Below are 24,644 nucleotides of genomic sequence, written 5' to 3'. Positions count from 1 at the left end.
GAACTGTAAAAACATGTTGACACATAGTGAGGTTGCCAATGACGATGGACGATCAAACTGAACAACCGGAGGAAATCTGTCAAGGCCTGTGGCTACAGAAATGAGATGTGTGTGTTGACCTTTGAGTGAAGAACAGGTTGCTGCTTAAGCTTTTAACCGTCTTTCCTCTTTCACTCTATAGAAGCATTTGTGTAGAAAATATATGTGGTTGCGGCTATAGCAGCAGTGGTTTTGACGCTGTACAACTTTTGTGTGTGTATGTGTGTTCGTATCTTGACTAAGCCCAATGTTCTAAATCTGTAACGTTTAGCCTCTTCAAGCCTCCAAATCGGCTGTTTTAAGATTAGTTTCATTGACATAAACCACTTCATAGGACAAGTTGAAAGTTTCTCTTTGTGCAACCCACTTAATGTCGTGATTGAAACAGGATGTGGTGGTGCTGTGTATTTCTTCTTGTTTTCTGTGCAATTAGTATCTTAAAAAGCTGCAATAGGGTCCAGGTGGCGGTGAGCAGGAGGAGGTGCTCTGCTCTACAATACTGACTCAACTCCACCCCCCAACCTCCAACCCCCCCCCCCCCCCCCCCCCCCACCTCCTCTTTCACTCCCCTCCCCTATCCACCCCACCTCGTCACCCCTCTCACTGTCACTCACATCTTCGTTAGGCTTCCTGTAAGCCTCAGACATAGTCTGTGGTTACAAGTGGAAAATGTCACTGGGCACTTAAAAGAAGAGACAGGGGCGAGAATGAGGAGATGGAGGAATGAGTGAGAGAGAGAGAGAGAGAGAGAGAGATAGAGATATATATAGAGAGAGAGAGAGGAGAGAGAGAGAGAGAAAGAGAAAGAGAGAAAATGAAAGAGTGAGATTACACAAGAAGGTGAGATAGTGATGTGTGAGCACAAGAAAGAGGGACAGAAAAAGACAGAAGAAAAGGAAATCTTCTAAATTCCTCAACCCAGCAGAGGTGATGACAATGTGTTTCCTCTCAGGGACCCCACGCTACCTTTACTGACCAACACAGATGAGGTATAGTATCTTTTTTTATTTTTTTTTTCATTTTTTTTACTGATGCTATTCAAAACTAACAACACATGTTTAATGTACAAAGTTTCTTGTAACAAGTAGAATTTATTCATTCCTGTAATTTTAATGAATGTACCTAACATATGATCATTTTTAGTGATGTAATGAAAGCAGTGGCTCTTACTATTGAATTAAATTTAGACACTATAAGTTTCCTTATTGGCTGTTATTAGTCAGACAGAAACAAGTGGTTTTGTTTTCCTATGTTAAACGAATATCAATTACAGTGACACATCAGACCTAAAAACTCATATATTGTATGTTCCTACTCAGTTCAGACATGGATGGAAAACAAACCCGAAACAATTAACGTTGAAAAAGTCCCCACTCTTTGAACCATAGTGTTATACAATCATAGTCTCTACCTTTAGGTGTTTAGTTCTACTCTCACTATTTTATTTTATTTTTTTATAACTTTATCAATATGGCCACTTGTTTTTTTACAGACTGTAAAACATGAAGGAAACCACATTTAACTAAACTAAAAGTATGTCACTTTATAATTTTACCAGTCAGCTCTTAGTGTAAGTAGTTCATCAACACAGGTGTGATGTTTTCAGTCAAGTTTCATTTGCCAGTTAATGACTTCTCGGGATGAGTATTCAGTTAGCTCGTTTGTGGATTTAGTTTTTCTTCCTCTCAAAAGTCACGCAATGTGGTGTTGATGATGGGTGGAGTGTTCCGTTTCAACTTTCAGGTGTCAGAAATGAGTTTTTCTCCATTTAAGAAAAAAAATATTATTATTATTGTATGGCTAAAACCTTCACTTTTAGGGTTTAGGGGGGAAAAGGCTTCCCATGTATTCAATATTATTCAGGTATAATCTTAGCGCTGTTTCTTGATTACACAGGTAGCTACAGTACAGAATGTTTGTTCCACTCTGAATGTGTTGATGTACAGTTTTTAACTATATTGATAGGTATTGATTCTCTCTGTTCACAGTCATATTGTGGTCATGGCCATGGAGATGCTGTGGTCTTTATACATGCTGGTGGTTCTGTTTTCAGTACATGCAGCCCACTCTCACAAAGATTCACAAGGTATTACTTGAGTTTGGTTGTAAGTGAAACTGCGTGGACTGTGTTTGATAATGTGATCATGATGATATAGTAAACCACATGTAAAGAAAATCACGCACTTTTTTCATCATCCATTGAGCTTTTTCAATTTTGCTTTTTTAGTGAATTTGTTATTTTTTATGAAGCGGGACAGTTTTTTGGGGTTTTTTGGGGGGAGAATGGGGTTGCAGATTGTACTTTAATCCTGATGGTACTCCATGTGCTCCCAGAAATCACCGGCCTATCTTAATGTCTGATATGAAGGACATGTCCAATGATACTGATAAAGAGACGCCATCTTAATCTCTTTGTTATGTCTTTGTTACTCAAGGACTCTCCTGTGTAAATGACTTAGTCAATAATGTCACCTGTACATGGAACGGCTCTCTGAAGGACCCTGGTGTTGACTGTTGGATCACCGGACTGAAGCAAAACTCCGACATGACGAAAGATGGGAGAAAAACTGTAACAATAAGGTAATATATTATAACATCTATTACTGCTTACCAGTGTGTCTCAAATATAACTTCCTCTGCAAATTCAGTTCTGCACCTGATTTGATGTTTTTTTTATTTTTGTTCTTTTTTTATCCTAGCCGAAGTTGCAAGCTGAAACAATACAAAGACTCTCCTCCAGGCTGCAGTTTTGTCTTTGAAAAGCATGTAAGTTACTGACCCTACTCATGGGTTGGCCTGGCTTACCCCTCTGTATTTTTAGATTTAGCCATAATAGTAAAAAAATGCTATCAGGAATATGTTGTAATGAATGAAAGTAATTTTTGTCCTTGCTATTTAATGATTTAATCCGCCCCTCCAGACATTCCACCCTTTAGAATCCATGCCCAACATTAGCATGAAGTGTAATGGTACATTGGTGGATTACCTCACAAAGTACAAGCCGGTCGATCACAGTGAGTGGCTTTTACTTCTTTATTAAACAGCTTTTAGTTCAGTTTTCATAAATTCTGTGAAACTTTTGATGTAATCTCTCATTCTTTTAACATCAGGAATTAATGAATTGCATCTTTCTTTTGTGCATATGTGTCCATGTGGCTGTTTTTGACACGTATATGTTTATGTGTGTACAGTTAAAATGCAACCTCCAGGTGCTCCTAACGTCAACTGCACTGGTAATGAGATGTTGATATCGTGGAGTCTAGACAGCATTACCTCCAAGTTCCTTAAATCCTTTGACTTCCAAGTTCAAATCAAACGGAATCACAAGACATGGGAGGTGAGTGTGAATGCATGAGAATACATGCATGGACAGGCTAGGTGTGTGTGTGTGTTCGTATATCTATTTTTCTATACTGAGATACAGTATACAGGCTGAGAGGGCATAAGTTGCATATCCCATATTGTGTTTTTTGTTAGTTTTTTTTGTCTTCAAACCCCCAAAATGTCCACACAAATTAAGAAAGATCCTTTTTTAGTAGCAACACCAGGCTGATAGGGTGTTAGTATTACTATTACTACTGTTACTAATTTTTATGAACCTTCAGTTTCTCATAAATTATACTTGACACTTCCTGTTCCACTGATCTGTGGTCTGGTTAGAGATAATACACCAACACTTGGTTTCATACATCGGTCATGCACTAATGCTACAGAACCAATGATGTTCATAATTTAACTGACTTTAATACATAATTTGAGATTGTGGTTGTTAAAATATATTTCATTTCATTTCATTTTCTGTCATTTTTATATCGTGCCAAATTTTCATTTGTCATCAGACTTATAGCACACAAGAACAAAAGCTACAGCTACAACTGCAGCTGAAGGGGGTCTGTCTGGTCAGAGTGAGAGTCATGCCAACGGGGAGGCAATATAGCCACTGGAGCAAGTGGAGTCCAACTACGAAATGTCAGGGCCCAGAACAGGAAGAACCCTTTCCAGGTGGGTTTAGTGTGTGTGTTAATCATAACAGGATTACAGTTGTCATTTAAAGTAGGAAATACATGTTTTTTATGGGGTCCCAAAATGATCCCAGACTAGCTGGGAAATGTATTTGTCCAGTCTGGGTTGAGGGTCTTCACCAAGTACTGGCAATAAAGAAATAGGTGGGATTGCTACCTTATACTGTAGAACTCCGACTGTAAAATCAGACTTGTATTTCAAACCCCTTCAGGAAATAATTCATAGAGCCATACATACACAGACTCTTCTCCAGAATGGTAATGATTTGGTAATATTTCGTTTGGTTGCATTTTGCACATTGTAAGATCATCATTCTGTTTCAGAGTCGTGGTTAGGCTTACGCCAGTTCCTGATACCCAGTTTGATTCTCATCATCATAGTACTGGCAGTGCTTTACTGGAGATGCGTGACCAAGTGAGTATACTGCAGGCTTGTCTGTGTATGTGTGTTTGCAGGCAGCATTTCTAATCTAATAGGTTTTCATGCTGTTTCAGGATCCTTGCAAGGGAGCCAGTACCAAACCCTTCGAAATACTTTCATACCCTCCACTCTGTCCACGGAGGAAATCTAAAGGTAAAAATAAATGTTTCTAACCAAACATTAAACCTTTTACCACAATATCTTACCACACAGAACATTTTGCTGCGAGTGTTTCCATAAAATGTCATTAACTTTGTGGTGTACAAATGGCTTGCAACATTTAAGCATACTGAACTATTCTTGGTGAATTTCTTTATTTATTCTGTTCTATTCTATTATGGTTGATGGATACAAGTAAGTAACCAATGTTCAATTAATATTCACTTACCAATAGTCATGGAATCACTAGTAGTAAAATACTAGTTAGTAACTGAGAATTACAGTGGATACACGTTTCATCTTTAGTTTTTTCCTGAATGCTATGCAAAATGTAGCCGTCATGGACGTTAAAATGATTTTTATTTTATTTTTATGTCTGTGGGTTTACATCTGGGACACAAGGAAGTTTTTTTTGTTTTTTAATTCTGGCCATGCCTCACCTGTCACAACTGGAGTACCTCCGGGATCAGTGCTGGGACCACTTTAATTTTTACTGTATATTTTCACTCCACATTCATACATTTAGTCTTGTGTATGGTTATGTCTAAGAAAAAATTAACAAATTGTACACTTAAAGGTCAGTTCATCAGAAAAACTAGGAGTACTAGGGCAGTTGTATTATGTCTTCTGTGGCTTTGAAGGATCTTTGCCAAGCTTGAGAAAATACATTATCTTGGCATGAACACTATGCATTTATATTAGAAAACCTTTGTTAAATAAAGCAGGAATGTAGATTGAAGTACATTGATGTCTTTTGTTAATGGTTTCATGATGAGAATGGTTGGATTCAGCCTAAAAGTCACAATATCTCAGTTTCTGCTGCTTCAGTATTGTCTCAATATGTCTCTTGTGAGTCCCACAATGTTATGCAAATACAATACTAAATTGCTGGAGTATCCCAGTAAGCTCTAACCTGGGCTTTTTGATCCCCACTGAAATTTAAAAATCATATTAGCAACTGAATTTAAAGTTTCATGTCTTGCCAGAGACTACTGCTAAATTTGTCTAATGGGCATAAATGTCCGTCAGCTTTCTCTTACAGACAAGCAGGATCTGCTTGCTGTACCCCCATTAAATATTAAAGGAGGCAGAGACTTTGCCATTAGGGCCCCCGACGGCTTTTGAACAACCGGCCTCTTTAATTTCTAGTTTGTGTTTGGGGTACAAGAAGTGATGTCACTCCCCACTAAAAGAACAGACCACAGTCCCAGCTTAGAGAAATAAGTTTTTAAACCACAAAAAAAAATTCCTCCGCTCTAGTTTCTTGGTACTGTTGATCTATTTCTTGTATTCCTAGCAACACTGACAAACATGCAGACACTCACACACAAACACATAGTGCCCACCAGTAAGAAGTAAGAACATTTGCATGCCACATTTGCCCTCTACACAAGAAACACAAAATTAGGCAACATCCTCTACCATAGTTTTGCAATTCTTCAGGTGTATTTTCTACCGTAATTCTCTTTCTCTTTCACCAGACATGGCTAAATCCTCTGTCGGCTCCTGAATCATTCTTCACCGCCGAGCCATGCGATGAAATGTCCTCAGTGAAGGTGTGTGAAAGCTGGGATGAGGAGCACTCCACCTCTCCCTCCTCCAGTACCTCACTTCATTTTAGGAGCTACCCCTCAGCAGGTTCAGACACTAGCGGGATTGTTGACAATTCCTCTTCCTCTGTTTCATCCGGCTTCTCCAACATGGGTTATTTCATGTCTAGCTCCTCCAGCAGCTCAGCTAGAACTGACCCCAGTTCTGACTACTTCACCTATAAGGAAGATTTACGCAATTCACAAAACAGCCACAACCTTCGCCTCTCCCTCTTCCCTCCCTTTACCACCTCTCAGACCTATGAGAGCTTGAAGCGGGAACCACACAGCCCAGACTCTGGATTTGGCATCGGAGAGGAAGATAAAGAGGACAAAGAAGATAACAGTGATGTAACCGGGGAGGAGGTTTCAGATGATCACCAGGGCGCTCCTATTCTCATTCTTCCTCTCCATCTTCCTTCCTGGATGTGCCCCGCCTCCATTCCTCCACCACCTCTTCATCCTCCTAGTCTAACTCAGATATCGTCTGAGAGCCAACAGGTGGATGTAACTGCGGCAGCTGCTAGTGGTAGCTATGCGGCCTGGCCTGTTGCTGGTGCCATGTACAGGTCCTCCTCCATGCCTGTGGAGCCCTGTAAAACAGGATATCTCACCCTCAAAGAGCTACAGACAACATTCAGCAATAAATCTATCTAAGAAAGTGTAGTGTATCTACATGAATCACTTTGCAACCATTTTACATGTAATCTGTGTTTACATCATAAGCAACCTGACCAACTATTCATTGTCATTCATTGTGGATGCAAAAGTGCCTGACATCATAAATGCAATGTTCATGTGTGGTTTTGACTAAGAAAAACTACTTTTTTCTGCTTTAACCTGTATTTATTTTATTAGCCACTTGGGGGCAGCAGGACAAGCTGGAAATACATTATCACTTTATAAATGTAGCAAAACTTGTACAAATAGACGTCCAGCAGACATGGAGCAAAATTAGCATTGATTTGAAGCCATGTCTCTGGTCACGAATGAATGTAAGCATAATATCTACTTTCCTTTCAGCTCTGTTGGATCTCTCCACCTACTCTTAAGAAAAATATCTTGCGCTTTAGCAGCTAAATGCTCCACAGTGATCTCCAGTGAGGGACAGATAGCAGGACAGACCTATCAACTCTTCCTATTTTTCCTGGGTTTCTCCTGTATTTTCACCTCCTTTCCAACCTTGCTCCCATTCTACATTTTTTCAGGTTTACAGATTTCTCAGTGGGCCAATCGAGTTGTTTCAGCTAGATCCATAGACTTGCATATAGATGGGCTTCTTGCTTAAAAACATTAATAATCAATTATTATAATAAATGTAGATTTTGCATTGTTTGTACATTCTTGTTTCAATAATAAAAATGAATTTTCAGAATTGAATCTGCTTGTTCTAGTTTATTTGCATATTAAAGGGCCAGTGTGTAAGATTTAGTGGCATCTAGTGGTGAGATTGTAGATTGCAATAAACTGAATACCTACAGTGTGTGTGGAATTCACAAAAAGCAAAAGATCATCTCTAGAGTCATAGTTTGGTCTGTTATTCTGAGCCTTTGTAGAAACATGTTGGTGCAACATGGCAGGTAATGTAGAACGGGACCTGCTTCCTATGTAGATATAAAGGGCTCATTCTAAAGTAACAAAAACACAACACTTCTTCAAGTTATTATACACTAATTTAAACATACATAAATGTATTAGATTTCTACCACGTCCATGCTACTAAATTCTGCATATTGCACCTTTAATACAACATTTAATACAACATGTAAAATGTGATCTAACATCTAACATTGGTGTGATCACATTTCAAAAGTCCAGATGTGCACTATGTAGACACTTGCTGTCGATGCTACTTTCTGTCTAGACTGGGTAACAGTGTCCAATCTTGATTAAAAGCTGTGTTTGAGCATACATTAAAGACATGTGAGAAGGGTCTGGCACAGTGATGATTGCAGTGACAGAGTTGCGCAGTTCGGGTTTCTCCTCGTTGACTCCACAGAAAGCGAAGACTGTAGAAGCAGCGGTTCAAACTTTATGACTAACTTCGCTGGAAACTTCAGCCAAAGTATGAGATTTATTGTCTATTTATGTTTGTGTTGAATGAAACTCACAAAAAATATCTTTGTTAGAGCTGATGTTCATGTGCTGGCCTCCACTCAGTTCGTTCCTAACATTTTATTCACCTGTTTCTCTCCGCTGTGAAACCGAAGAAACGGTAAGAGGTAAGTTTTTATCTCCGAATGAATGAAGTCATGTTCATAACGTAATATTATTGGTAATATCCCCACACGATAACACTGATAATATTAATTCGTAAGTAATGATAACACAGTAATCTTTATATATTTGATTTGTGAATTCTGCACCTTATTGTCTGAGCTGTCAGAAACCGACCTGCAGTCTTTCCAGACTCCAGTCAGAAGAGTTAGTCTGTTTCTAATTTTAGGAATACACAAGCACACTGAGATTTCAATAAATTATTCAACTTTTACAGTGAAATGTGTTGTTCTTATTAATTTCTCTCATGTTTACACCCTACCTGCTGATCTTGTCGCAGGTTGCAGGTTCAGTAAATCCAGATTTCTTTAGTTCTGCTTGTCTCTATCTGAAATCATTTAAGGTCCAATGAAACTTTGCTGCTTTTGGTTACAGAACTGACAGTTCATGTTCATCATATCACATCTAGTCACACTGATTTCTCTCCCTCCAGCGTCTGCCCAGACTCTTCTAGTCCTTCTTCACCTCCTCTGGTCAGACTGCAACCCCAGAACCAAACTCTGACAGGACTACAGCCAGTCTGTATTTACTTTGGGTATTCATCAACATGTGTATAGGTAACATGTGCATAATCCAATGTTATTGGTTTTGTTATGTATGATTTGATCAAATGTATTGAATTGTGAGCCCCATATCCCCATCTTGAATATATCAACTGTCTTCCTTCATTAGTGATCTTAACAAAAAAATGACAAAGTTAAGAAAATGTCTATATGAAAAGAAGATAACTTAATAATATATAGCAATGGTCATTAATTAATAGTGATGATTATTGTCACAAACAGTAATAATAATAACAACAACAACAATACTACTACTACTACTACTACTACTACTAATAATAATAATAATAACAATAATAATAATAATAATAATATAATGTATGATGATGATATTATTTAAGATTTCTTTGGCAGGGACACCACACATCAATCAGCTTGGGTCCCTAGCAACATGCCTGCCAAGTGTGAAGAAGTGTGAAGTAGAACAGATATGCGAAGGGCAAACATACAGGCAGACAGAGATTCCTTGCTTATAATAATAATAATAATGATGCATTTTATTTAAAGGCACCTTTCAAAGCACTCAAGGACACCTTACATGGCACATATAACACAACAACAGTACATCAAACAATATAAATCAGGTAACATTTAGTGCAAAGATAAATAATGAATATGAATGTGACTACAAAGTGCATTAGTACAATAAATAAACAAGAATGTGATTGCATAGTTAGTGAGAGACAGAGTATGCCACTCTGAATAGGTGCGTTTTCAGGCGGGATTTAAAGGTGGAGACAGAGTCAGAAGTTCGAATGTTTGGTGGGAGAGAGTTCCACAGGCGGGGGACAGATCAGTTGAAGGCTCTTGACCCCATGGTAGTTAAGTTGCCAGATAGGTATTTTAGATTTATGTAGAGAGATAGAGAGATGAATACATTTCCTCCTATACACAGAAATTACAGCTGAAGATCTCAAGGGCGACAAAAACATATGTCCAAATGCTGTTCTGTTTGTATCCATGAACGCAACAGCAAACACAGACAAAGTTACAGCATCAGAAACAGAATATGGTTTCCAAAACTATCCTTTCCTGCTTATCTATGTTGCCTCAGTGACTACATTATAAACTCACTTATTGATCTTCATTATAATATTATTATTATTAGTAGTAGTAGTAGTAGTAGTAGTGTGGCTTCTAAATCTATTTTATTTTAATCACTTTTATTTGTCATTTTCATTAGTCTCAAATAGTTTTTACTATTTATTGTCTCCACTTGTTCTGTCTTATTATGTGCCTGTCAATCATCTGTGAATCTCTTGCACTAACCTGTATGAAAGGTGCTATACAACAAAGTTTGATTTATTGATTATAACACAGGAAATCAGGTTTAGACTTTAATAATATCTTAATATAATAAATTAAGCCATATCTTCATGATGACAGAATCTCTCTTGTATCCTCCTTTTTTCAGGTCTGTCAAGCATTGAATAATGTGAGCAAGCACAGCACCGCGTGGAAGCTCCAGGCACTAAGACTAATAGGATCCTAAGCTGGCTTTCCGGTGGGGTCAAGGAAGGTGTTTGGAGATGGAGCAGGACAGGTCAAGCACACCTTGTGACCAGGCAGACTCAAGAGGATGAGGAAGAACTGGAAAAAGTGAGGCAACAGCATAGAGCAGAGCAGGATGGAGAACCAGTAGCAGAGGGACAGGAAGCTGGTGGAGAGGGTGTTGTAAAGGAGTGGCAGTGCAAGAGGTTGCATATGGTGTTAATGAAGGGATGGAGGCATTGGAATGTGAAGATGATGAATTGCAGCCTGCTGCAGGAGAGACCAACTGGCACAACTGATGGAGGAGTTGGAAGAGAGACTAGAGAATGATGCAGGGGCACTAATAGAAGGAGAAAGGGACCACAAGCTGGTGTTTGGTGATGATGAGCAGCAAGATGGTGCTTTTACTCATTAAGAGGACTTGGAAGACCACAGATATCTGTATAATGAAATACATGTAGTACTACATAGTGTAGTACATGACATAGTACAATGTCAATCCCCCAGAAGTTCTCTCCCTCACTGCTAGAGTGCATCACTCTGCCTTCAGGCAACAAATACCAGATCAACTCAGTCATCCTCGTAGGGGGTTAGGGAGCAATTTGGGGCACAGGGTCTAGAGACAGGAATGTTAAACTGAGGGATTTGTAGGTAGACATCTGGGCTGAGTCCAGTGTCTGGCATCTCAGGGACCTCTGCTGGCCTCAGCAGACCAGACATGGTTCTGTTATAGCACAAAAACTATCTTAGTAACCAAACTCACAGTGCCCTAGTAGGACGGGCCAACCATCTCACCAGCTGAAGAAAGCAGAGTACCAGTGATTGATGAGGCTTTTGTGACAGGATGGCACGCAGCTATATTCCCTATAGAAGTTGACTGCCGCAGTTTCTCAGCAACATCAGTGCGCTAATTATTGCAGAAGATCAGTTTTGAATTCAAACAACTAAAGAAAGCCACCGAGGAGATTGCTGTAGCAGCTAAGACCAGCTCAGGTTGAGAGAACCAGTAGTTTGAACCCCTATGCAAGTGAAGGCTACTCAGTCATGTGCTGCTCCACTCAGGTGAGGCATACAGGCGAAAGGGGCCTGAGATACCTGCTGAAGATGCAGGAGGGTTCCTGAAAATGAACCACCATGCCACCAAATAATACCATAAAGAAGAGGAACTGGTTGTTGCACCATAGTAAGTAGCTCTTGCAGGTTCTGCTTATAGCAAACGATATGTATCTATAACTGCTGAATCTCTGGTGAAAAGCTTTTGGCATTTTTGGCGCCCCCTATGGATTGAGCTCAAAATGCTTTAGTAATCTTGTTCCCGATGATAAAGTGAACATATGTGCAAAGTTTCATAATGACTGGATTCCTGTATTTCCATGCAGGTTTTTTTTACTTTGAAAGCAGCAAAATATGAATTTAGTGTTTTAATTATGTAAACTGTGATACATTATTTTTTAATCAAGAGCTATATTGTATGCAGGCATTACTTTAGAGTCATGATAAGACTTTATAATGTATGATGTCAATATTAAAGGGTACGAAAATAACCAAATCCATAGCAACGTTTAAACATTTGAGTTAGTTAATCCACTGTCAAAATGAAAGGCAGCAGGTTTGCTACTGATCTCACTTGTTTGTGCATATTTAAAAAATATTTCATGCATTTTGAACATCAGATCACAGCCTTTAATTACTACTGATCATTATTTCTGAAACAGATCACTCATCCAACCATTTATTAGATTGTTTATTTTAGATTTGTGTAAAACATTGAGGTCATTGACAGAATTGCTGCTCTCGTCTCAACACACGCAGTATATTTCCGTTGCGTATGGTGACATCTGTGCAGAGACCAAACACAATAAAAGCTCTGGTAGAAATGGGTCACCCTTTGACTTCCTGTGTCGTTGTGGAATGAAGGCTGAGGGTCGGTCATGTGAGTTGATGTGAGAAAGAGCAACAGAGAGAGAGAGAGTGAGGTGTGTGTGTGTGTGTCTTTGTTTTTGAGTGTGTGCATCTGCATGTGTGAATTTATGTGTGTGTGTGTGTAGTTTTGAGTGTTTACATGTCCTGTCAGGTGGTCCTGGTGGTGTGTGTGCGAGAGTGAGCGTGTGTATTAGAGTGTGGTTTGACATTTAAAGCTGACACAACCGGCGACATCCGCTCACCTCACAGAGAATTTACAATATTTAGCCCTGCCAGTAAGAAAGCACAGGGTTGAGAGGGTTCATCAAAGTTTCTACAGTATTTCCATTTGATAAGAGTTTATCCTTCCTTCCCAAATTATGTCAAGACACGTCACTGAATACGTACAAAAAGCAGCAATATTTATAACATGTAAAAACAGCATTTTTGTGTATCTGCTCAATATATTGACACTTTCAACCTATGAAAAATGTGCATCTAGTTATTAAAATACAATGAAATTACAGACAAATGCAAGTTATTTATATATAGTACTGAAAAAGTATTTAATGACTCTTCATAGGAAAAGAGAAAATATGTTACACACATTTAAATTAAGCAACTTTGGGTCAATATAACTGAGTTAACTTCACCCGGTAACAACTGATAGACAACCACTGTCACCAATCAAACAAAAGACAGTCACTCATTTTGACCAATTGTTAGTATTATTTTTTATATCAGAGTAATCTAAACTCTGGTTATATTGACCCAGTGTTAGACAAAACAAGCTGAAATTTTACATTCAAATGTTCTGTTAGTTGTACAAAATACTGTAGATGACTGTAAAGGATACATACATTATGAACAAGCAATTACAAATAGCAACAAAAAAGAGTTGGAATGTAATAAAGTACAATTTTATGTTACTTGATACTGTTTGCAGTTTTACCAAAGAGTAAATTCCCCTCACATGGTTTCAAATAAATAGCTGCTTGAGGCCCAAAGAGGTAAAACTCTGAATGTATGTAACAGAACAGTTTTTTTTCTTCTTTCTTACCCAATCTATTGTCTCAAGACCTCTCAGATTGTTCTCATGAGCCTCACAAAACAGTTCAAACTAGCTCCATCTCAATCAGCTACAATAAAATGCTGCTTATGCATCAACTCATCATTGTTAATAATGCACTTTGTTAAAAGTATTTAAAATATCAGCCACAGCTCAATTTAATGTAAAAGGAGTAGCTTTTAATGTAATATTTTTAAGTCTGGTAATATTAGAGAGTTTTACTCAAATATGATTTCAAATGCAATAGTTTTACTTGTAATGGAGTATTTTAACTTTGTGGTATTGATACTTTCACTTATTGTTATGATCTTCCTCCATCACTGGGAGAAGATAATAACAGTTCACAACCATATGAAAATGTAGTGGGTAGATAATACAACAGTAATATAAACACCTGCAAATAGCAGCTGGGTTTGATGGTGACCCAATAGATTTCTACCCATTGGCACTGGATGTGTTTGTGCTATACTGACTGAGTGATTTTTAGTGTGAATGTCTGTTTACATCTCTCACTTATGTCCCAGAATAAGTTGAAACATCTTTAATGTAGGCTACTGTGTTCATTTCACCACTAGGGGACATTATAAAACTGAACAAAACAAAACTGAATCAGGGATTCCTCCTCCTCCTTTGGTGTCTGTTTATTATTCATGTTGCCTTTCTCTTTACAACACACACACACACAATCTCAGTCATTCCACATGCATTGCTCATTTCCCAGATTTAATAGATACCGTCTTTATCTGTCAGGTAGCTGGCAGTGTCTTTCAGGCATTGGTCCAGCTGGATGGCTTTGGAGTGTCAGCTTGTTCAGATTTCCTCTGCCTGTTCTGTCAATCACTGAGCCAGCTTTGACCCAGCTGGCCCGAGGACAAAGAGAGAGAGGGAAAGAGCGACCCAAAGGACTTGTCTTGGATCAAACCCACGACTAAATGGGAGAATGTGAGGTTGGGCTGACCATGTTTTAGTCTCTTTATGTGGAGTAAACACAGTCAGCACAGAATCACAACCACCGTTGAAAGTGAGGGCCAACATATGAAAGCAGTTGAGTCAAAGCAATGAGAATAACCACTGACAGTTCATTGAAATTGTTCTGAAGCCTAAACTTATTTCTCAATTTACTCCAGATTTTACTGAACTGACTGGAAACCAAATAGAAGAATAACAGCTGTTTTTCTTTTATATGCTTTTTAGCCACTTAAACATAAATATATGCAAACAGATGTGAAACTGTAAGCTTGATTTCCTTCTTTCTTGAAAGTGTGTTGTGATGTTTTCTGTTTCTTATTGTGGTACAATAGTGGGAAATGCAAACAAAGAAAAATAATGCAATTCTTTATAAACTGCTTCCAATCAAGAGTCATATGTAATCACTTTAATAACAGGCAGAAAATCCATGAACATAGAAATATAGTTTAATTTACTTAGTGCTTAGATTATATCCATCTTTGCTGTCTGAACAACGCATCACTTTTACCTCAAACACAAACCTGATCTGAGGACATTTGGTAATCATGACATTTCTTCCACATGAATGTGCGCCTGAATCCTTGCTGCATGTGCACTGCGATGACGTACATTACCACAACCCATAATGCAACAGTTTGACCAGTTTTGCAAACTCTCACAAATGTTGAGGAGATTTTGTCAGTTTGTGTTCATTAAAGTTCGACCGAGGCTGACATGAGACGGTTAAGCTAGGAGGCAGTTAGCCCAGTTAGCTTAACTTCGCACAAAGACTGGAAATAGGAGGGAACAGCTAACCTAGCTCTGTCCAAAAGTAACAAAATATTCCCACCAACACCTCTGAAGCTCACTAATGAAAATGTAATATCTCATTTGTTTAATCCATACAAAACCCAATGTCTAAAATCAACATTCAGCTGTTTTAGGAAGGCAAAAGACACAACACATAGCCCCTCGGAAATTATGTTTTTGTATGAAATCTTACAAGTTTATATGTGACCAGCTGTTGTTTGTATCACAAAAATGTAATGTGGGGCAAAGTACAGAGGCTATTAAAATGTATACTATATAGTTTTGATACATGGTTAACTCATGATGTGAGCATCAGGTTTGTAAGCAAACAGCTGTTTAAGACTGAGAGGATGTTGGGGGAGGCAATTAAAATTCTATTATGCTGTGGTCAGCAGTCATTTTCAGGTTTTTATGAGTAAATTGTTCACATATCAGATCAAAGGCTGTGGGATGAATTCATTACTTTACAGCCAGGGAGAAATGGACAATGTGCAATGGTATGGTGTTGGCGAGACCAGGAAAGAGTACAGAAATGGAGAAATAGATACCAAATTGTGAGATAAGTGCCTCCAAAAGTGCTTCCAAACAAAATAAGAACAGAGGAAGGGATACTGGAGGCAGACAGACAGAGACACAGACTTAGGCTATGGCTTTAATCCTGAGGACAGCAGAGAGGAAATGTAAACATTTCTCCAGAAGACGATCAGGTTGTTTCTGTCTCTTAATAGTTTACATTGGCCAGAAAGGCAAAGGAATGTTCTCCCGATGTAACAGCATTTCAGTCTATAAAACCTCAACCCTTGGGACATAAAGGCGGTAATGTTCAACAGCTGTGCTCATGTTACACGTGTGCACAAATCCTGCCCCGGCCTCCTTTTGTTCTGCAACAGAAATCACTTCTAACAAGTGTCATAAAATAAGAGGGCAGTTAGCATGGTTATTTAATACATACAGCAAGAGCATAGCTGAGTACATGTGTACATACAGCATACTTGGGTTTCTCACAGTGTGAAAGAGAACACGTTACTCAATCTCATAGTTTACTTTATTCTTTGGTTTTGGGACAGATTAAAAAATTAAAGATTAAAAAATTATTAGTATCAGTCTTCTTATTTATACTGAAGCAAAATGATATGTAGCACTGTGCTACATATCACAATCTCTTTCATTTGTGCTACTTGCACTATAAGCTAGTAAAGCTCTGTAAATGGAACTGCGTTTCTGCACATGCTCAGTGGCGTCTGCTGTACATTCAACTTCTCTCTGGAGCCTCAAAAAATGCTCACTGTTTTGGAACTGCTTCAGGGCAAGGGAACATGTCACGCAGCACAACAGTGTAGCTCACTGATATGTTTTGGTAGTTTTTGGACAACAGAGGTACTGAGGAACATGATCAGGCTTTGCAGATATACACAATACTTCTGAGTAGGATGAGTTCATTGTTGAATTAGCTCTGCATGTGAGATTTGTGGACAATAAGAAAAATAGACCCCTGCTTTATCTTTTAAAGAAGGGGTCAGCATTAGGGTCAACAATGTGTCTGTTTTCCCATCACTGCTGACTCAGTGACTCAGAGTGGCGATATGCTACAGGCACAGTGAAGACTCTTCCTAATACATTGTTGATATATTCTATTTCTTTATTTCATTTAATTCATTCAACAATAAAATTGGTTTATAAACAGTTTTAGGGTCGTATTTGAGGGTATTTGTCATGATTCCCATGAGGAAGAGACGGCTCGTAGACAGCAGCATGTTACTACTCATCATCAACATGAACATATCCTCTCTCTTAAGCAAAGAGAAGATAACTTATCCACGCACACAATAAAAAGTGGACCGTTTCATGACATCGAAGTTATTGACACAAATCTGTTCTGCTCAGATCAAAATTATGTCATGTGCCTGTGTTGTTCATCGTTTATGTTTATAAGATGGTACAAGATCATATTAGTTGAGATTTTGTTTCCATTGTTATCTACCGCAGAGTTATGAAGAGTTATAAAGTTAAAGTATATTTTTTGGGGCTTTTTGCCTTTAATATAGAGGTTAGTAGAGAGAGACAGGAAATGGGAGGCAGAGAGGGGGGAATAACACGCAGGATACGACCGGGGTCGCCTGCAACAAGGACTGTAGCCTCAACACATGGGGCGGGTGCTCTATCCACTGAGCCAAACACTGCCACCAATTAACCCTTTTATTAACAAATCAAAACTCACGCAGCTCCTGTGTGTGGCTGCTGCCCGGCTCTCCAATGCTTCTTAACTCTCTTTTTCCTATGTCTTTTTCCCACTCTGCCTCAGTCCAGCCATTACTGCAGAGAGACCAGAGAACTTGATTAGACATCTAAGCCCAACTGTGCCAATCAACTCACCTGGCGCTGCGCCTGCTGAGCCAGCTCTGCCCAGACTCTCTGTCCTACAGCTGACTGCTCAAACTACACTCACCCCCACAGTCAAAGATTTAATGTCATCTATAAGAGGGAAAACTTCAGCTTTCATTACAGGATCAGATATTTTAGTTGGCCACTGCCTCCTACCACTGCCTGAAAGCATCATTACTCCAAAAGTTCTAAGAACTACTGCCTTAAAAGATAAAACCATTGAAATATGACCCATTTAGTTGTAAAAACAGGAAATTCCAGGGATAAAAACAGACAACAACAAAGACCACAAGAAAAAAACCTGGCTGGTTCATCTCATTGGTTTTTGCTCCAACACTACAGTACAGAATACAGAGTACAGTCTTCTGCAGACACGTGGCAAGACAGGTATGAAAGTATCACAGTAGATAGCAACAGTAATCAGATTCATTATATTTTATTTATATGTCAGGTGCTTAGGGAAAGCAGCAGTAGTTTTTGTGGTGGGTTATGTGAATGGCTTGGGTGTATATATGAGAGATTAAAGACTTCCTGCCACTCTACAAGTGCACCTGCTGCTTAGCAACAAGCATACGCCCTTATGGTCCAGGGCTGCAGGGTCCCTATCTCTCTTTGTTTTTGTCACTCTCATGCTTTACAGCTGCTGTGAGGTGGCTCTCCGAATTAATCTCCCTGACTTTCTCTCTTGCATCCCTCAATTAATGCATTTTTGTACTTATCTCTTTATAGCATTTTCTCTGACATTTCTCTTTGTTAAAGACTATAATCCAAACCTTGGACAGAACATTACATTCTTAAGGTCTAAAAATGTTATGGTTAGAGTTGAATTTATTGTGGTTAGTTAGTAGCTTATTGAAAATAACAGAAGACAGCCATAAATATCCACCTGTAATTGACTTCCCACACATTCCCTATTGCTATTGTACTTCTTGCACAAGTCACTCTCTCACTCTCCCTCTCTCACTCTGTCCCCTCTCTCTTTCTGGCTCCAGCAGATGGGAGGAATGACGGGAAGGAATTCAGCACAACAGAAATGCAAAATCCGGGGGGGCGGGGGGTGACTGGGAGTTTCCTAATTTTCGTAAACAGACCTGGAGAGTGATCCCCCATTGTCATGTGCACATTTGCTCCAATAACCACAGTTATAGGTGATTTCATTCATGCAGTCAATATAACGGCAAATACTTTTAAATCAAACTTACAAATCTTGTCTGTTCAGTTTGGACTTTAAACAAATGAAAGCATTTCAGAGTTGGACACTTCCTGTGCCTTTGTTATCCTAAACCTTTAACAATTTTTGTATGTGGCAGTAAAGATTAAAGGGTCAGGCATTAACTATCATCCTAAATGTCAAATAAATGGACATACACCAGTTGCCAGAGTGTACATGAAACTAGGAGGGATCAGAGAGAAGAGGGATTTTTCTTTCTATAGTACTATATACTCACAACTCACTCCCACAGTGAGACACTAAGAGGGAGAGAGGACTGCTGACTGTTGAGGTTGACTGAGGAATTTCTCTCTCCTCCGTCCAGCTGTCTCCTCAGCGGACTGAAGCGGCTGCAGAGACTTGAACAAGGTGAGATTCACTCAGATAAAAGTCTCAGTTAACAGCTGGCAAGTTGCATGAGCACTGACTGTCTGCATTGTGATGATTGTTGAGTAATGAAGTTCTGTTTGCAGCTATGTTAGAGCTCGATCGGGCTGTCACTAAAAATCAGATACAAACATGTTTCTATAGTCTAATCTAATGCATGTCAATCTGCAAAATGTAGGCTTTATTGATGATTATTGTTTTCATTTTTGCAGCATGTGTTCCTGTGTGTTCACTAATCTTGTACTTTATTCTTATACTGTAAAAAAAAAAAAAAGTTGCTGAGAAATACAAAAAACATTATACAGAGATCTACTGTCGTCATTTATAGATATACATTAGTTTGTATATCTCATTGAAAAGGTTTTAGTTCTAATAGAGTTTTTCCCACTAAAACCAGTTATGTAATACCCTAGGTCAGTACATGAATCATATCAAACTCACTGAATGGCCATCTGTGGTCCAGTCTGGAAATCCTAACAGAACCTTAACACAAGCAGCAGATTTCTACTCCAAGATAAACGACATGCGGTGACACAGCATACAGATGAACAATAATATTTGGATGGACTGTGCCATATACAGCTGCTAGAGCAAACACTGTGAGAGTGTGGTTTTATATGAGTGGGCAAAACAAATATGACAATCCCTAAAGTTTTAAATGACTGAAATTCTCCAACAGTGTAAACACTCTTCGCTTTGGCTGCAGGATTCCCAAGCAGTTCCTCCGTAGAGCAGGAAATAGATATGGCATGTGTGTATAAGTAAAGGTGGACAAAAATATTAAAGACACTATAATGCAGTCCAACAAAAAAACAAAGAGGGTTTCATAGAAGGAAATAGGCTGATTGGTGTGTCAAACAGCTATGTTGGCTCAATTATTGATTGTTTCTGGGATCACATGACATAGTCACGATCCCATAGGTATCCAGGAACTGAGTGAAACAAAGCAGGTAAACCTAAGGGGGTGAGGGGCACATTTCTCCAACTTTTGTCTGAGGGGAGGCCCACAGGCTCAAACTTTGAAAAACTGCTCTAACAATTTGCCAAAAACAGAACCTTACAGCCTTAAAAATGATCAAATTTAAAGATAGATAGATAGATAGATAGATAGATAGATAGATAGATAGATAGATAGATAGATAGATAGATAGATAGATAGATAGATAGATAGATAGATAGATAGATAGATAGATAGATAGATAGATAGATAGATACTGTAGATAGATAGATAGATAGATAGATAGATAGATAGATAGATAGATAGATAGATAGATAGATAGATAGATAGATAGATAGATAGATAGATAGATAGATAGATAGATGCAGTAGTCAGTATGAAGTGATGGATGTCACAGCTCATGGGAAGAAGCTGTTTTTTGTTTTGGTTTTTGTTGTCCTGTATCTTCTCCCAGAGGACAGAAGAGAGAACAGAGAGTGTCTGGGGTGTGTGTAGTCTTTGGAGATACAACTGGCTTTCTTTTTCAGTCGGCCAGTGTAAATGTCTGCAGCTGGAGAACCACGTAGTGCAGCAGTAGGTCAGTATGCTCTCAATCACTGACTGGTAGAAGTTGGTGAGCATGTGATGAGGGAGGTGGGCGTGTTTTAACTTCCTGAGGAAGTACGGCCTCTGTTGGGCCTTCCGCACCTGGTGTGAGATGTGTGTGGTCCAGGTGAGGTTGGCCGCGATGTGGACACCAACGATTTTGAAGCTCTCTGCCCTCTCTACCACCTCCCCGTGTATGAAGAGGGCAGAGTGCACAGTGCGCTTTGATTTCCTGAAGTCCACTATCATTTCCTTGGTTTTAGAGATGTTTAAGTCCAGGTTATTGTGAAGACACCAGTTTGTCAATTGCTGAGCCTCTTCTCTGTAGGCTGTCTCGTTGTTGTTTGGTATCAGTCCTACTATGGTGGTGTCGTCACTCGTCAGCCAATTTGACAATGGTGTAAGAGGGGTGTATGGGAGAACAGTCGTGGGTGAATATGGAGTAGAGGAGGGGGATGAGGACACACCCATGGGACGTGCCTGTGTTGAGATTGAGGGTTGATGATGTGTACTTTCCCATTTGGACATTCTGTGGTCTGTTACTAGGGAAGTCCAGAATCCATGTGAACACAGTGAACTCACAGTGAATTCAGCTGGATTGTTAAGATGATAATATAATAACTGGCAGGCAAAGGCACACAAGTTAAAAGTCTTGTTCTGTTTGTTAACACCAGCAAAACGTCACCAGTTAAACAGTTCAAGCATTTAGAAAATATATGTTTATGATCTTTAGCTGAGCTTCAAGATGCAGTCATATATAAAGGATGCAAGTGTCAGTATGGATGCAGCTGTCCTGCATAAACACAGCAGCACACACTGTTCCAGTTTCAGTACACAGACTGACTGATGAGTTTGGCAGACATCCATTACTTTTCACTTTTAAACAACACTCTGCTTTCCACTCTGACTTTCTTTGCATTAAGTAACCATTGTGCAGAATCAACCAGCTAATTAGTGATAAATTATTGCCTGCCTGCAGAGTCATTTTTCAGGTGATTTATGATCCTTGCAGCCCCACCATTTTCCATTATTATTTCACCACGTTTTTAACATTTGGGATGTGTATGAGCAACATATTAGTTTTATGCTGTATTTTATTGAGTCCTGAGGCACCATTTGGCCTCTCGGTGTCAGCTCTGTGGGCGTGAAAGGGCAGAAATCTTCTATGGCATTTTCTTTAAATAACCAGTAAAATATCCCTGTGAGTGCATGGACAATCAAAAATAAATATGCTAGCTTTGTTGCAAGAGGGCTTCACTTTATTAGTTTTTCCACAATTCCTGACTTTTGTCCTTGCTTCTCAGGGTAACTAATGTTTTCTCTGGCTCAGGATAGCAGATTCCTCTCTCTTCTCTTTTCCACCGCTGTGGGAATAACATCAAGGACACATAATGATCTCATTTTCTGAGCAGCTGCTTAACAACTGATATTTCAGCGAGGACATGTGTTTCATCAGTTTAATGGAATAATCTTCACAACTGTTGCCACAAGCAAGTAAATAAAGAGGACTTCCATCTTTTATTTAAACAAACTAATCTTTTATTGCTACTGTTTGTGGGTGAATTTAAATGGACAATTATCCAAAATAAACACTTCTTTTATGATTGTCCTTACCGGCCAAGAAGCTTTAAGAGGGGACAAGTGGGTTGATTGCTTTTAAAGCTGTCCATGGTTCTGTTCCTTTTATGCAGGATTTCAGATATTTTAACCCCATATGCACCAAGACCACTTAGATTTTCTGAGGAAAGGACATTAAATACACCTTGTCTCTTAGTATCAGGTCCACTGAGTAAAGTTTGGTCCAAACTGAAAAATCTCAACAAATATTGGATGGATGCCATAAAATGTAGTATAAACATTCATAGTCCCCACAGTTCTTTTGACTTTGGTGATCCCCTCTAGTGCCACCATGGTGTTGACTTTTTTTTTTTGAAATGTCTCAAGAACCATTGCTGTGAAATGTATTTATGTTCCCAAATTGATGAATCCTAGTGAGTTTTCATCAGCGCTATCATCAGAACAAACGTGACTAAAAGCAACTTGCAACGCATGCAAGAATCCATCTTGTCAGGCTTCAACTTGTGTGTTTGTGACCAGTCAGCGTCCTATGAGGATTCTCACATGATCTTGTGATCTTGTGACTCCTCTTGCCTCAAATGGTAAGGCGGTGATAGACAAATGTTTTATCCAATCACCATCATCAGTATTTTTTATAATCATTGATGATGTACAGTCAATGGTTAGCATGCTGGCATCATTGTGCCTTTATGTACAGCCTCACAGAGCTGGCATCTTGTTTTTTCTCCTTTATGCTTTTATTTTACATTTAGATTTATTTAAATGATGTTCTATTAATGCTGCACAGTTGTTGTAATGTATTGTCAGAATATTTGTGAAGCACTTTACATCTGTGGTTTTGAAAGTTGCTCTCATGCCTTGATATCTAAAATGGAAGAGAAACAAATATAATCATACTTCCCAGAGTCTATGTAGCTCTTTGTAGCCCATTGTACACCGATACACTGAGACATGTGCCACATGTGCCAACACTTTCTGTCTGCTCACAGCACTGCTGCAACACTCAACACTTGACTCAATTTTGTCACAGTGAGTGATGCAAAATAAATTGTTAAAACACTTGGATCCAGGCCCAACAGCAGAAATTAATTTAAAGCTCTTTATAATAATTTCCTCTGCTCATACTGTAGGCACAGCTATGTTGGGTGTTGTCCTCCTTCTATCCTTCTCCTCCTTGGTGGTGCTGGTACCTCCTCCCAGTGCCCCTCCTGTGACCTGCAGGCACTGCTGTGATGACATGGAGCCAGAAGAGGGCAGTGCAGCTCAACCTCCCACGGAATTGTTCAGCCATGTGCCAGAGGTCCGCACCTACATCAATATGACCATCCTCAAAGGTACCACATGTACAATAATGGGACATGTTAGGTTTCATGTCAATTATCAGCATTTGCAGACCCCAAAATACTATAAGTCCATCATAACACTGTTATATTCAACAGTTTCTCTTGGTTGATTCAGTTTATACACCAACTCCTAGTATTTCATGTTTCTTTGAAAACTGGCTGGTGGCTCAGTGGTTCAGTGTCTTCGAGTTTCTATGCAGTTTACAGTCTGTACACACAATAATTCCACATGTAACCCTACAATACTTCAACAGTTATCAGAGGATGTATCATGTCTTTGGTGTCTTAGTGTTCAGCTGTTTTTAACCCTATGTTTTTTCATTCTGACGTGAGTAAGCTTAGTGTAATTATCACTCTGCACAGGTGATAAAGGAGAACGTGGTGATAGAGGGACACCAGGTAAAGCTGGACAGGAAGGTCCTCCAGGCTCCAGGGGTCCCATGGGCCCAAAAGGCAGTAAGGGCGAGGCAGGTCTCTCAGGAGACCCCTGCAAAGTCCAGAATGCCGCCTTCTCCGTCGGCCGTCGTAAATCTCTCCACAGCCTGGAGGCCTACCAAGTGCTGGTATTCGACACAGTTTTCGTCAATCTTGATGGCCACTTCAACATGTTCCATGGGAAATTCTTCTGCCAAATCCCAGGAATCTACTTCTTCAATGTCAACATTCACACATGGAACTTCAAGGAGACGTACCTGCACATCATGCAGAATGACACAGAGCGGGCCATAGTGTACGCCCAACCCAGTGACCGCTCCATCATGCAGAGTCAGAGCCTAATGCTAACGCTTGAGCTGAACGACGAGGTGTTTGTCCGCCTGTACAAGAGGGAAAGGGAGAATGCGATTTACAGTGACGACGTAGATGTCTACATCACTTTCAATGGATACCTCATCAAAGCCAACACAGAGTGA

The 24,644-nt window shown here is 39.3% G+C and overlaps 2 protein-coding genes across 2 annotated transcripts; both read left to right on the top strand.

The window, feature by feature from the left end:
* Positions 1 to 709: 709 nt before the first annotated feature.
* Positions 710 to 7,096, top strand: il2rb (interleukin 2 receptor, beta). Its single transcript, XM_053338449.1, has 10 exons — positions 710 to 1,028; positions 2,028 to 2,125; positions 2,475 to 2,619; positions 2,739 to 2,805; positions 2,960 to 3,053; positions 3,231 to 3,376; positions 3,879 to 4,041; positions 4,368 to 4,476; positions 4,557 to 4,635; positions 6,123 to 7,096. Exons 1-10 carry the CDS (start codon positions 1,024 to 1,026, stop codon positions 6,885 to 6,887), a joined length of 1,671 nt encoding a protein of 556 aa, XP_053194424.1. The 5' UTR covers positions 710 to 1,023; the 3' UTR covers positions 6,888 to 7,096.
* A 12,018-nt stretch (positions 7,097 to 19,114) lies between these two features.
* c1qtnf6a (C1q and TNF related 6a) lies at positions 19,115 to 24,644 on the top strand. Its single transcript, XM_053338461.1, has 3 exons — positions 19,115 to 19,251; positions 23,521 to 23,724; positions 24,097 to 24,644. Exons 2-3 carry the CDS (start codon positions 23,529 to 23,531, stop codon positions 24,642 to 24,644), a joined length of 744 nt encoding a protein of 247 aa, XP_053194436.1. The 5' UTR covers positions 19,115 to 19,251; positions 23,521 to 23,528.

The sequence above is a fragment of the Scomber japonicus genome, chromosome 18, assembly GCF_027409825.1.
Source record: "Scomber japonicus isolate fScoJap1 chromosome 18, fScoJap1.pri, whole genome shotgun sequence".
NCBI classification, from domain to species: Eukaryota; Metazoa; Chordata; class Actinopteri; order Scombriformes; family Scombridae; genus Scomber; species Scomber japonicus.
This window is presented reverse-complemented; position numbering and strand designations above follow the sequence as displayed.